The sequence below is a fragment of the Lynx canadensis genome, chromosome B3 (genome assembly GCF_007474595.2).
Source record: "Lynx canadensis isolate LIC74 chromosome B3, mLynCan4.pri.v2, whole genome shotgun sequence".
Taxonomy (NCBI): domain Eukaryota; kingdom Metazoa; phylum Chordata; class Mammalia; order Carnivora; family Felidae; genus Lynx; species Lynx canadensis.
Window position 1 is genome coordinate 55,359,762 of NC_044308.2, and position 13,482 is coordinate 55,373,243.

The following is a 13,482-nucleotide window of genomic DNA, read 5'->3' on the forward strand; positions in this document are numbered from 1 at the left end:
ATAGCCAGCATTTTAAGTTACCAAGCTGGATTCCTTAAAAGAGATGCCCATATTTGTCTTGATGAAGGTACCTCTGAAATCTTAAGGCTTGTAGCAAAGAAGCAAGAAGGAAAAAGAGGCTCTGGTGGATGAGTGTAAGAGTTAGTTGAATATTTGGAAGGATACAGTGGGGGCTTGGGGTTCAGCCAAAAGAATAACTCTTTCAATTCAATTCAGCAGCTTTGAGGGCTATGATGTCTAGTCCTTTAAAAATGTCTCTGTTGTAGGGGCACGTGGGTGGCTCAGTTTTGGTTAAGCGTCCAACTTCGGCTCAGGTCATGATCTCACAGTTCATGAGTTCAAGCCTGGCGTCTGGCTCTGTGCTGACAGCTCAGAGCCTGGAGCTGCTTCGGATTATGTGTCTCCCTCTCTCTCTGCACCACCCCCAACTCACACTCTGTCTCTCTCTCTCAAAAATAAATAAACATTAAAAAATTTAAAATGTCTCTGTTGTAGAAAATGGCAGCTGGGCCACACACTTTCCATCGACCCACCAGCATCAAAATACCACTGAGCTCTGAGTCTTGCTCCTTCCTTGTAGTGTCACCACATTTCAAGTTAGCTCTTAAATAACTGGAGGCCAGCAGAGGGTTGGAGCACAAAGCCAGCTATCCTATGATTAGTTGGCAGGAATACGTATCTTACTGTTCTATCATGATCATGTTGGGTACCTAAAAAAGTCCAAAAATCCAGTGTCTGGATCTGGTTTCCTTAAGAAAGGATGCTTCCAGTTTTGTTGAAAGGGATAGATTTTTGGAATGAAATGGCAACTATGGTATACCAAAAATAATGATGATGAAAATAACAATACCAACAGTAACAACTACAATTAAGTGAGCATTTACTGTTTGATAGATGCTGAGCTGGCACTGGAAAGATCATCTGATAGAATTCTCACAATAGCTTTGTAACATAGGTGCTAATGTTGTTATTATTCTTCCCATTTTCTAAAAAAAGAAAGAGCATCGAGCACTGTAAGACTAAATTATGTACCTAAGGGACTCACAGCTAACAGGTGGCAAAGAGTGATTCAGAACTTGACCATGTGTTTCAAAAGCCCATGAGCACCAGCTTCCCAGAGTTAAAAACTACATTGTCACCTCTCAACATTATCTTTTCTTATTTGACCTTTCCCATAGGTTGGCCTAACCACCAATAATTGTGCTTTTGGAAAAAGTTTTCTAGTGGTATGCTGACCTCCCCCCATGTCACTTTCCATCTGTTTCTTTGCAAAGATGATTGACGACTAAGTCTAGAGTTGAAAAATGCTGACAGCATCTGCAGCCCCAGGAGCTCACAGAGAGTAACTAACTGGAAAGTCATTAACTGATGCAGTAACTATTTCCTGTCCCTGAGAGAACCTCAGGACCTGGGAGCATGACTCATGGGCCTTACTCAGAGAGACCAGCACAATGATATATAATGTGGTCCAATATACCTGTCAGACAACAGGGCTATTGGAGGCACAGACAAGGATGCTTACTTCACGTGATACTCCACAATCACGCTCTTTTATTAGAGTGAAAGCAGCAAAGGGTTAATTAAAAGCAATATCTCTTGTCTCTATTAGAAGACCTTTTCTCCCTTGCCAACATAGGACTGTTCATACTCTCAGTTCATTTCTTCTGTCCTAAAGATTTTTTATTGCCTGCTAAACTAAGTTTTCTCTAAACTGCTGGAGAAGAAAAACACCCCAAACTGCTTATTCCATCAAAACCAGCTCTTGTATTATATTGACCAAAATGAAATTCAGTAATCCAGGGCACAAAAGTTGATAATATGAGAGAAGGGTGCTTGATAAGATTTTTAAAAATCCTCTGGAGTCACAGTTGGTCATTACTTAACCTGTCAATCTTATGTAGTTGGTAGGGTGCCCCCCCCCCCCCCCCCGGATAATTGCATTGAGTTCTATTGTCTCCGTTACTAGCATATGAGCACTTAAAGGAAGGAGAATGTGACCAACTTGCTTCATACAGCAAGTATTAGAGTACTGCCAAGTATAAAAAGATGCCTAAGTGCTGGTCATGATGATGTGCGGTAAATTTTGTCCCTGCATCATGGCACAGCTGACTGGCCCCAGAGTTATACGGCTTACTGACAGCCCTATTCCTGACAAGTACTGGAAGTTTGGGTAGTGGTACCTGATTCTATCAGCACTCCCAAGGACACAAGTCTGCTAAGGCTTTCTCCTCATGGGGTAACGCAGAGCACAATCCGGTGGCCTGGACTGACATCCTGGTTCTGCCGCTTTCTTATCATGTGACCCTATGCAATAATTCAATTTTCTTGCATCTCACTTTTCCAACCAATAAAACGAAAAAAGGCATTCTTTTTTCCTTCCCACCTCACTAGGCTGTTATATACCTCAAATAAGAAAAACTAGGAAAAAGCTTCAAAGAATTGATAGTTACTATAAAAATACATTGAAGGAGCTAAGAATTTTGAGTTGTGTGTATGTGTATGAGAGAGAGAGACAGAGACAGAGACAGAGACAGAGACAGTTTGAGGTAGAGATGGGGGTAGAAGGTGTGAGATTGTTATGGGAACACAAGTAGAGATAGGCTGATTTGGAGGACTTAGACTTACTATTTTATTAGAATTTTCATGCTTTCTCCTCACTTTAGAGATTGGTAATTGGTCAAGAATCATGGTTAAATTCTTAGCATCTACTTTTAATACCTCCTGGGAAAACCATCAATAAGTTATCATTAGCCTACTACACACTTCCTAAAAAAAGGAATTCATTCAGCTCCAAATGTTTATCTAAGGCATGGGAAACTTGGTTTAATTCCCTAGATATCTGTAGTATCATCAATTTTATCCAAATATTTAATCTAAATTCTATGTGCTGTCATTTCAGGACATTATGTCTGGTTTACTCCTCATCAGTTAACCTATATAATAGTACTCTCTGGCTCATTCCGTGCTTTTATATTTCTGTGGACAGTTACCACCCCAAATGCCTTCATTCTATTTCTGAGCCAGTTCTCTTTTTCTTGTCTCAAAGGCCATCATTTGGAAATATTTATCACTTTTAGTTGGTCTCCCATGAAATCTGAAACATTTTTTATCTACTTATTTAAATTCAGGATCACGGCCTTTGCTAGTCCTTGCTCTATGAATCAAGGAAAAGGGCTCCTGTCCAAACTGCCTTGCCATTTTCTTATCACTGCCTGTACGCACTTGGCTCGCCTAAAACAACACAAGGTGAGCAGGGAGGGAAAGCACCTTCCTGGGATGAAGTGGCTCTTACCACAAAGACTTCGCAGCAGATGCAAAGGCCACTGTTCTTGGTAAAGGCATGAGTAATGTCCAAGAGAGCAGGTCTTGTCATCGGTCCCCCTGTTAAGACAATGCACTGGGGCCTGGAAATGGAGAAAAGAAGATGTGAAACTGGCCATTTCAAGAAGCCTATGAACCAGAACAACCCTGATGGAAATGGCAGGAACAGAGTGTTTGGCAAATGGGACAACTTCTCCCCTAAATAGTTCTTGGGTTTCTCATCAGAATTCTTGAATCATCCTACCTGTTCATCTTTCCACCTTTGTATTCTTAGTTCATTAGTCATGGCAAAATGTGAAGTACAAAAAAGGTGGTCTTGGGTTTACCCCTGTTTTCTTCCCTCCAGATACTACCCTATCCTAAATCCCCAAAGTGACCTCTTACTCTCCAGCTGGCCTTTTCATGCTGCTTTCCTTCATCTTCCTTGCAAAGCTCATTTTTTTTCAGGTTCCATTCAAAATAAGATATAACTAATGAAGAGTTTAAAATGTTACTTTTCCTAAGAGAATTCAGTAAGCCACAAAGCCTTAAGCTGAACGAAGACAGCACCAATGATTAAGGTTTTGGGGGATTTGGGAACATCTCTCTAAAATCACACTCTTGGATCACCTCTCTATTTCTGTGCATGGAAGGTGACACCTGGCATTATGATGGTTTATAGTTGAGAGTGGGCATAGCTCAGGGTGGAAAAGAAGAAACACTCATTCATAGAGGTGTTGTCATGAAAATGAGGCAGTTTTGTAGGACTGCCTATTCTGAGAATATACCCATAAAGTGTATCACTACTCTAGTGCATTTGTCTCCCATAAAGGAAAACCACTTCTAATGTAGAGCAATGCCAAGATGCCTGAGAGGTTAACTTTACCTGAAATTTTTCACATGGTCTTCCACGGTCGTTAATTCCAGGGCATTGTCTAATGCACTCACATAAGAAAGAGCCTGTGTGGAGGAGCCCCAGTTCACATCTGTGGACAATGGAAGAATTTGGCATTAAAAGCATTGACCTGCCCTCTGTGTAAGCTGTTGCCTTCTATGATTTTCCTTGGCTATCTCATCAGTGAGGAGTGCCCAAATTAGAGAAAACACAATGTGGCATTTCCTAGAGATAGCATTGTGTCCTTTTATGAACACTTTATGAATTCTTAGAAGTGAGATCTCTCTTTCCAGCTAAGGGTCAGACTTTAAAGATTTGGCTCCAGAAATTTTGCTTGGTGAGAGAGGCTATGTGACAACCACGTTGCAAGTGGATAGATTTGGAAAAGGTTAGTCCCTAAGTAAATTCAAAAGGTCTTCATAAATTCTTGAATTGAAAAGAAAAGAGGCATTTCTGTAAACACACATAGTGTGTAGCAATCTTTATATTTTGAATAGTAAAACTGAATAGCTCAGGGATTCTTCCTCTTGAGTATCTATAAAGAGAGTTTGGCAAGCATTTTAGTTTGATGTTTTAGGGCCTGATCTTTGTAATAAGGGAGGGAAGTGCTACCATCTCCTACCATTTTTTTTAAATAAATTAAATATTAGATGGGGCCTCTAAACTTTATAAGAGGCAGTCCTGATGGGAGTGTACAGACTTACTCCAGATGGTAGATAGAGTCATCTCCCTAGTCTTGCTTGGAAGAGGCAGGGAGATGGTGGGGAATAATTATCTGGAGGAAAAAAAAAAAGACTAATATTGAGTTAGTATTGATTGCACCAGGTATTTAGCATACCTTAGGTTATTTTGTTCTTATAAAACTCCTACTAGTCAAATGGATATTTATAAGTAAAAAGTGAACCTTGAACCATTCCTCATACCATGTGTAAAAATTAACTCCAACTGGATAATGGGCATAGATTTAAGATCTGAAACATTAAAACTTTTAGAAGAAGCTTGTGACCTTAGATTAGGGAAAGATATCTTAGATTAGAAGCAAAAAGCCAAATCATAAAAAAAAATGATAAATTAGACTTTCTAGAAATTAAGAGGGGCGCCTGGGTGGCTTAGTCGATTAAGCATCCAACTGTCATGATCTCACAGTTCATGAGTTCAAGCCCTGTGTGGGGGTGTGGGCTGACAGCTCAGAACTTGGAGTCTGCTTTGGATTCTGTGTGTGCCTCTCTCTCTGCTCCTCTCCTGCTACTTATCATTCTCTCTCTCTCTCTCTAAAAAATAAACATTAAAAAAATGAAAACAACAACAAAAAAGTAAGGTGACTTGGTTAAAAGCAGGGAATAGACTAGTCTGGAATCAGGCCTTGTGCTGACAGCACAGAACGTGCTTCAGGTTCTGTCTTCCACTCTCTCCCTCTGCCCCTCCCCAGCTTGTGTTCTCTCTCTAAAATAAATAAATGTTTTTAAAAAAACAAATTAAGAATGTCTGTTCTTCAAAACAAACTGTAAGGAAAATGAAAAGGCAAGTCATAGCCTTGCAGAAAATATTTGCAAAACACGTACCACTAAAGGATTTACATCTAGAGTATATAAAGAACTCTCAGAACTGAATAATAAGAAAACAAATAGGCACAAGAAAATAAATAGGCAGAAGATTTAAACAGGCATTTGACTGAAGAAGATAGATGGATGGCAAATAAGATAGTCAATATCATTAGTCATTAGGAAAATGCAAGCAAGTCATAATGATAGGACTCCACATCTATTAGAAAGTTTTATTTATTTTTTTAATCAACTGACAATGCTAAGTGCTGACAAGGATATGGAGCATGAGGACTTTCATCCCTTGCTGGTAGGAATAGAAGATGATACGGTTTCTGTGCAAAACAGTTTGGCAGTTTCTTATTTAAAAAAAATGTATATACACACACTACATGGTCAGAAAACCCACTCTTAGATATCGCACTCCTAGAGAAATGAAAACAGAGGTCCACATAAAGTCCTGTGTGTGCATGTTTATAATAGCTTTACATATAATCATCCCAAGCTTGAAACAACCCAAATGTCCATCAGCTGGTGGATGCAGTTCTTAAATTTTTCAGATATATTCATACAACGAACTACTACTCAACATACATGAACAATCCACTTACACATGCAATAACATGGATGAATCTAAAAACATCCTGTCAAGTGAAAGGAAGCATACACAAGGCTACAAAATGCATCATTCTATGTAATACTCTGAAAAGGCAAAGCTATAGCAACCAAAATCAGAACAGTGGTTACTAGGGGCTGAGTCAGGGGGGGAAGAGATCGAATACATAAGTGTGAAGGAACTTTGGCTGATGATGGAAATGTCCTCTGTCTTGATTGTGGTGGTGGTTACAAGACTGTGTAAATCTGTCAAAACCTACAGACTGTACATCTAAAGGGGATGTATCTTACCATATGTAAATTATGCCTGATGAGTAAAGTAGTAAAGAAAACAGCAAACAAATCCCTCTAAGCTAATTACTGCCTCTCTACTTTCCTTGTGCAGTACAGGTAGGGGACATAGGAAGGTGGCTGGGGGCCACTGGCTCCCGAGACTAGGCCTCTCTGTACCACACTCTGCTCTCTAGCTTCTCCCAGCTTCAGCCTATCCTTCTCATTGATTCAAAAGTTAACACCCAAAGTTCAGCTCTAATTGAATGATCTATGGCAGCTTCTTGTTGCTCACAGAATCCCTAGCATGACATTATGTTTCGTATTTATCTGGCCCAAGCTACTCCTCTGCCCCTTCTCCTTAGCACCCAAGAACTCCATCTGTGTTACAGGCCTTGAGCCATGTCGCTGCATGCCTCCTAACTTCACTCATGCTTTTCCTTCTGCCCAGAATAATCTTCCCTGACTCTGCCTGATTTGTTCATTTAACAAATATTTATTAAGTGCCTACTGAGTGTTAGTCCTGGGAATGCAGGCCACGAACCAGAAGAGTCTTCCTGGACAACCCTAATCAGAACTAATCGCTCCCTCTCCTTTTCTCAGTAGTTCGCTCATGTCATCGCATGGTACTTCCTATATAGTATTATGGTTACTTGCTTGCATGAGGGTCAGTGAACTCCTTGAGGATAGGGACTATATCTTATTTAGCAGGATTCTTATAAGGTGATATAATGGGGTTTGGTATCATACACTCTACTTAAAATGTCAGCTCTAGCTCATCCTGTCACCTTGACAAACGGTCAACTCTTTGAACTTCAGTTTCTTCATCTGTGAAATGGGTCTAATGATACCTGATATACAGCATCATTGTGAGGATTCAAGGAGCGCTTGGTATATATGGTATATATGGTTAACTATTATGTTATATTTTTAATATCCACTGTTCACATAGCACACCTAAGCACATAGGAGGTGCTCAATAAACATTTGTTGAATGAATGGTTAGTTAGGGAGTGCTTTTGAAACCCCCTCCTGTACAGTCCTTATCTTACCTGGTTTCTTATAAGTCACGTATATATAGAGGAAGAACTCAATGACATAGGTGATGACAGCTGCCCACCAGTTGATAACAAACATGACTGCACAGCACAAAACAGCTCCAAAAAGAGATACCCACATGTTGTAAATTCCATATGCAGGTCTCCATCCTGAAATAAAAAATCTCAGTGCATAAGAAAAACTTTCACACTATTACTTTATACCACTGCATATGATTAGAATGCAGCTTGGGGGTGCAGGTTGAACATCCGCCTTTGGCTCAGGTATTGATCTCACGGTTCATGGGTTCGAGCCCCACGTCAGGCTCTGCCCTGACAGTGCAGAGCCTGTTTCAGATTCTGTCTCCCTCTCTCTCTGCCCCTCCCCCCACTTGAGTTCTCTGTCTTTCTCTCAAAAATAAACTTAAAAAATTTTTCAGCTGCAGGCAACAGTTTTTCCTAGCATGAAAATCAGAACTTTTAGGTCAAGTTCCCAATTCTGTTATTAGTTTTCTGTGACCTTGGGTTCCTGGCCTATGAAGGTATAGTAAATAAGAATGCTATAAATATTAAAAATGTGTTACTCATGGCCTCTTTGTATTTCCAGCATGCCCCAATTGTCTTCCCAAACTATGAAATCTTAAGCCTCTGATATCTATGCCATCAGGAGTTAAAAGGAGGCAGGAGAGATGAAAAGAGTAGGGTCTAGTGGGGAGGAGGGAGAGACACTCCTTGGTGGCCCAAGAAAGAGGAGGTTAAGACAACGGGCTTATTGTTCCTATGGAGAAGGTAGAGCTTCATCAAAAGTCAAGCCAGTAACTTCCTGATAGCTCTGTCTTTACCTTCTTTATGTTAAGAGGATAGTGATTGCCCTTTCAGAAATAATAATCTATGAGAAAAAGGGAGAAGTTTTTCTGTAATAGCTTTTTAAACCTGATGCATTAATGTTTTACATTTTACAGTGAAAATATTTCTCATGGTTCATATATGCATGGGAGTTTCCCATGTTCCTTGCAGTGAAGAAGCTGGAAGACAGTATGGTCAGCTAGGGAAGTTCTGATTTGAAGGGCATTTGGTCTATGGGTGAAATACATATTAAATTTGGAGTTGCCAAAACACAACAGAGCCTTCAAAGTCTTCAGGAGCAATTTCTGAAATGGCCACCAGATGGAAATAGCACATTGAGAACATCCCTGGAAATGCCTTTATTTTTCCAAGTCTGGCTGTATGGGAGCGCGCGCGCTTGCGTGCGTGCGTGCGTGCGTGCGTGTTTGTGTGTGGCAGAGGCAGTGTGTGTGTCATTTTGTGGGTTTGTGTATCCATGTGTCTCTGTATTTTTTTCCCCTCTCTCTTTTTCTTTCTTCCTCTTTCACTCCTTCCTTTTCCACTTTTTCCCCTTCCCATCTCTATGATTTCACCTTGCTTTTCAAAGATGAACATAACATGGCATGGAGGCACACATTTCTATACTTGTTGTATTCACTGACTAGAACTTTCTGTTCTCTGTTTAAAAGAAGACAACACAACAGAAACAAAAGTTCCTCAGTTGTCCTCTGAAGCCCAGTGGCCTTGAGTGGACGAAGGCTCCCCTTCTGTCCATATTTTGTCTTATTGGCAGCAGGTTTTGCAAAGGAAGCTTGTGATCACAGCAGGCCCTAATAGAGTGGAAATGTGTTTACATCCCTGATAAAGGCTCTCATGGTGAAGAACTTTCTGAAGGTCAATTGTGACGAGTATCTATTCTGGTGGAAAGGTAGAAGGAATTCTAATAGCGAATGAAAGCAAGGAAGAGGTGAGAGGTGACTAGACAGGGAAGGTTCTTTGGCGTGAAATTTTGCACCACTTTCAACCACAGTCTGAGGAGGGCAGGGATGCCACTGGTTTCAATACGAATCTGCATCGACTGTACTCAGCAGGTAATTATGGGAACTACTCATCCTTCTCTTCTGCACCATGGGCAGGAAACAAATTGATAGTAAGGAAGTTTCAAATATATACATTTATTCCACTTCTGTGGTCACTTTCACCCTGGAAATAAATAGTGGTGTTTTTCTACTGCTGAAATAAATGTGGTTTCTCTTGCAATGAATAATTTATTGCCGCAGGAGAAAATTGACTTTACGGTTGGTCAAAAAGGCCATTGCTCAAATGATTCTTTTTCTATTTCAGAAGTCACCCCCCAACTCACCAAAATAAAGTGGATTACGCTGCCCACTAGGATATAAGGAAATACATAAACACAGATTGAGCACTTTTCACTGACTTATTTCATCTTATTGAGACAAACTAACTGCCTTCTTAGGCTTATTTTAGTTACGAAAAGTCAACTTACCCGGAGATTTGGCATAAGAGGCATGGAAGCAGGAGAAATTAATAAGTGCATATGAGGCCAGGAAAAAGTTGGAGATGATGGGGGCGATGGTGTTCAGTTCCGCTGTGAATGAAGCAGAAGTGAGCATGTACATATGAGTGATGAGACCAGGGGCTGAACAGCTGTCACAGCCTGGAAGCTTGACTTTATTTGGAAATTGAAAACATAGCTAGCATTTGTCAAAGTTTAAGAAGTTAGTGATTTTTCTCTGGGGTTGCATTCATTTAAAAATATTTTTTCAGCCGGGGTTTCCACAAAGTAAGATACAAGAAAACCTACCAATGAGAAAATAGACAATAGGCAAGACCTGTAATTCAAGTGGGCGTGGGTAGAGGGTTTGGGGACTGGGCAGATGATAAACTCCCCTGTAGGTAGTCCAGAGGTACCATATCTTCTATTCTTTGTCTGCTGTGGATACAAGGAGAAATTATTTTTCTCCTGTGTCACTAAGCTCTGCAGTGTGACAGATTAAATACCAGGGCAACAGCAATACCCAATTGGAAATCTCTATACCCAACTTACTCTTCTTGACTCTCACCTCTTGCTAGTCATTTGCTGCCCCCCCCCACTTTTAAACATTTCTAGAGAGTTCTACCTCTCAAGGTGTGCCAGAAAATTTTTACCCCAGTACCTAAATATCCAGTATGATTTAATCCTAGCTGAATTGTTTACTGTATGATATAGGAAATAATTCAGAGACATTATCATTAATCTGTCAACCACAGTGATGCAAATACAGGTAGCATCTGGGTGTGATTCTAGACCATAGATGCCAGCAAGGAATAGGCAAAAATGGCTGCCATGAAGTTTGTGCCATGAAGCTAGTCTACACTGTTCTCAGTGATTTTTAAGGATATTATTTAATTTATACAATTTTCTAACACTTGGGCTATTCGATCACATAAATGCATTATAGGGCAATGATTTGAGGTGTTATGCTTAAGTTATAGAATGGAAGCTTTTCTGTAAATAATCACTTTTTATTTAATCTTTTAAAAATCTAAAAAACACAGACAGTCATATTTTCTACCTCTTCAACCTTGTAGAAATCTTATGAGGATTCAGGAATTACAGTCACTTCCTGAGTTCATGTGATGATGAGGGGCCTTTATTGTTTAGTGCCACTGTACTGAGGAAGGCTCTGCCCTTCTAGGCACAGTTATCATGGCCTTGCTTTTGGCTTCTTTTCCTCTGATAGGCTCACCAGCAATGGTAGCACCTTAGGGAGGAACGAGTAACGTGCAGGCTAAAGTTGATGAATGTGCCTCTCCAAGATTGTGCAGCTGTTCCTATATCACTTTGGAGAAAAAGCCGAGATTACAGTCTGGGTAAGTGGTTCTCAAACCTTAGTCTTCTACAAATCTCCTGAGGAACTTGTAAACATGCAGATTCCTTATCCCCAGAGACACTGATTCTAATTCTGGGGTTGGGTCTCAAAAACTGGCACATTAACAAACCCCAGGTGATTCGGATTCTGATATAAGTGGTCAATGGACCATATTTTGAAAATGACACTTCAATTCTCCAGCTAGCTGCCAAACCAGGAAAGGTGGAGACAAGTGGCACCTGGGGAAGACTCTGGAATTACACAGTATCAGGGAGCTTGGAGGAAGGATTCTCTTGCGTTTGGTTGGATGGATTTCCAACATTCAGATTCAAAGAAGATTCAAAGTCTACCTCAAGTCCTCGAATGCTCTCTACACGCAAGGATTCCTTGGATTAGACAGACTCCAATTATCTGAATTGGGATATTAAACATAAAACAGGCAATTCGTCAAGCTAAAAAGAAAACCCTAACAGTAATCAGAAGAATTCCTTGGCTTTCAGGAAGCAAGAGAAAACTACGAACCAATAAGAATGAAGGCCATGGCTATAACAAAAGTGAGAATGTATCCTCTCAGGGGTTCATTGTTTTTCCCATATCCCTTTGCAAAGAACTGCAGGGCTTTGTAGATGTTGTCCTTGCACAGTGCCTAATGGAAAAGAAGAGGAGATATTCGTCATTTATATCTATGCACAGTCATTTTCCCTAGGTGATTCAAACAAGAAGATTTGGGGAAAGATGAAGTGGTACATGATATAGGCACAAGTTAACACGGCAGTTTATCATTCTTTATATTATTTGAATCGATCTTGACTATGTGGCAGACAGCATTTGAGCCAGATGCAAACGTTAAACTGTTTCAGAAAATGATGGAAGATGATTGCTCGTGAGAATGAGTATTTCAGCTTGATCCAAGTTTAGTGGAAACAGACGTAGGGAGAGGAACATGCTCTTGTGCTTGTATCACCTGGAACACTTTGGGTGCGCTGACGAGAGAGGCCAGGGCTGAGGACAGCGTTGCAGAAAAGATGCCAGCAGTGATGAGGGGGCCAAACCCTGACACCATGCTCATGACCTTGAGAAAAGACATTCCAGTAAGGAGACTCATCCATCACACAATTAAAAAAGAAAGTCAAAATTTTATGCAAATGCTTCCCTTTCTACTTTCTATGATTTGGAATCTCCTTTACAAAGTAATTGCTTCTAACCAGATTGCCCCCCGCCCCTGCTTCATTCTCGAGTTCCTCAATATTTGTTTTTTTCAAAATGGACATGGCCATTTTGTTGTCATTGTTTATAACAATAAGAAATGCTCACCACAATACATCCAGAAGATACTGGAAAGAATAAATAAGGAAATGATTTCAAGGACTTTGACAACATTACCCCTGTCTTTTTGGGCATATGTTTCCTGGACAATGGGAAATCCTATCCAGTAGGAACTGGTATTTAAATAAGTTTTGGGGAGGGCTCAGTTGTTTACTGGTCTTCCGAAAAGCTTTAGACTTTCTTGTTCTTCCTGCACATAGAAGCTTTTGAAACATTTGCTTTCTCTGTGATCATTAAATATAATTTTAGATCTTAGACATGATGAGATTCTATCAATTTAAGGCATATTTTGGAATAATGACTTCAACTGAGTTAATTTCTCTTTGTTGGTTGTTAAAATGTACGAATGAAGCCTTCAAGACAAATTTGCCTCTCCCTCTGCTCACCAATCATTCAGACAAATTGATGTTTCAAGTTCTGCAGCTTTCCCAACTTCCCTTCTTCCTCCCCCCTCATTTACCTCCCCTTTTGCCACTCACAATTTCCTTCTTGGCCTTGTTTTCCAGGCACTCCAGGACCACATTGGGGCCCTTTCCTAAACTGAAGTCCATGCACAACGTGCATTCCAAGTGCTAACTATCTAAGTCTCTCCTTCTCCCCGCCATGGAATCTTTCATAATTGACTGGAAGATGCATAATGTCAGGTGGTATTCTTTCTCTGGTGATGCAATTCATACAAGGGCCCATTCTCTTCCCACCACAGTAAACGTAACCACAGGATTTGCCACTACATAATGCCTATAGGGTTCCCTTCCCTCACTCATGAATTGTTCCTTGCTGAATTCAAATGGATCCACAAT

The 13,482-nt window shown here is 40.4% G+C and overlaps 1 protein-coding gene across 1 annotated transcript in view; it reads right to left on the reverse strand.

The window, feature by feature from the left end:
* Positions 1 to 13,482, reverse strand: part of SLC12A1 (solute carrier family 12 member 1) — a 102,710-nt gene that overhangs the window by 39,886 nt on the left and 49,342 nt on the right. The window contains 6 exon segments of the mRNA XM_030318241.1: positions 3,293 to 3,404; positions 4,187 to 4,286; positions 7,674 to 7,829; positions 9,991 to 10,092; positions 11,879 to 12,002; positions 12,321 to 12,428. Of these exon segments, the coding sequence (XP_030174101.1) occupies positions 3,293 to 3,404; positions 4,187 to 4,286; positions 7,674 to 7,829; positions 9,991 to 10,092; positions 11,879 to 12,002; positions 12,321 to 12,428 (702 nt within the window).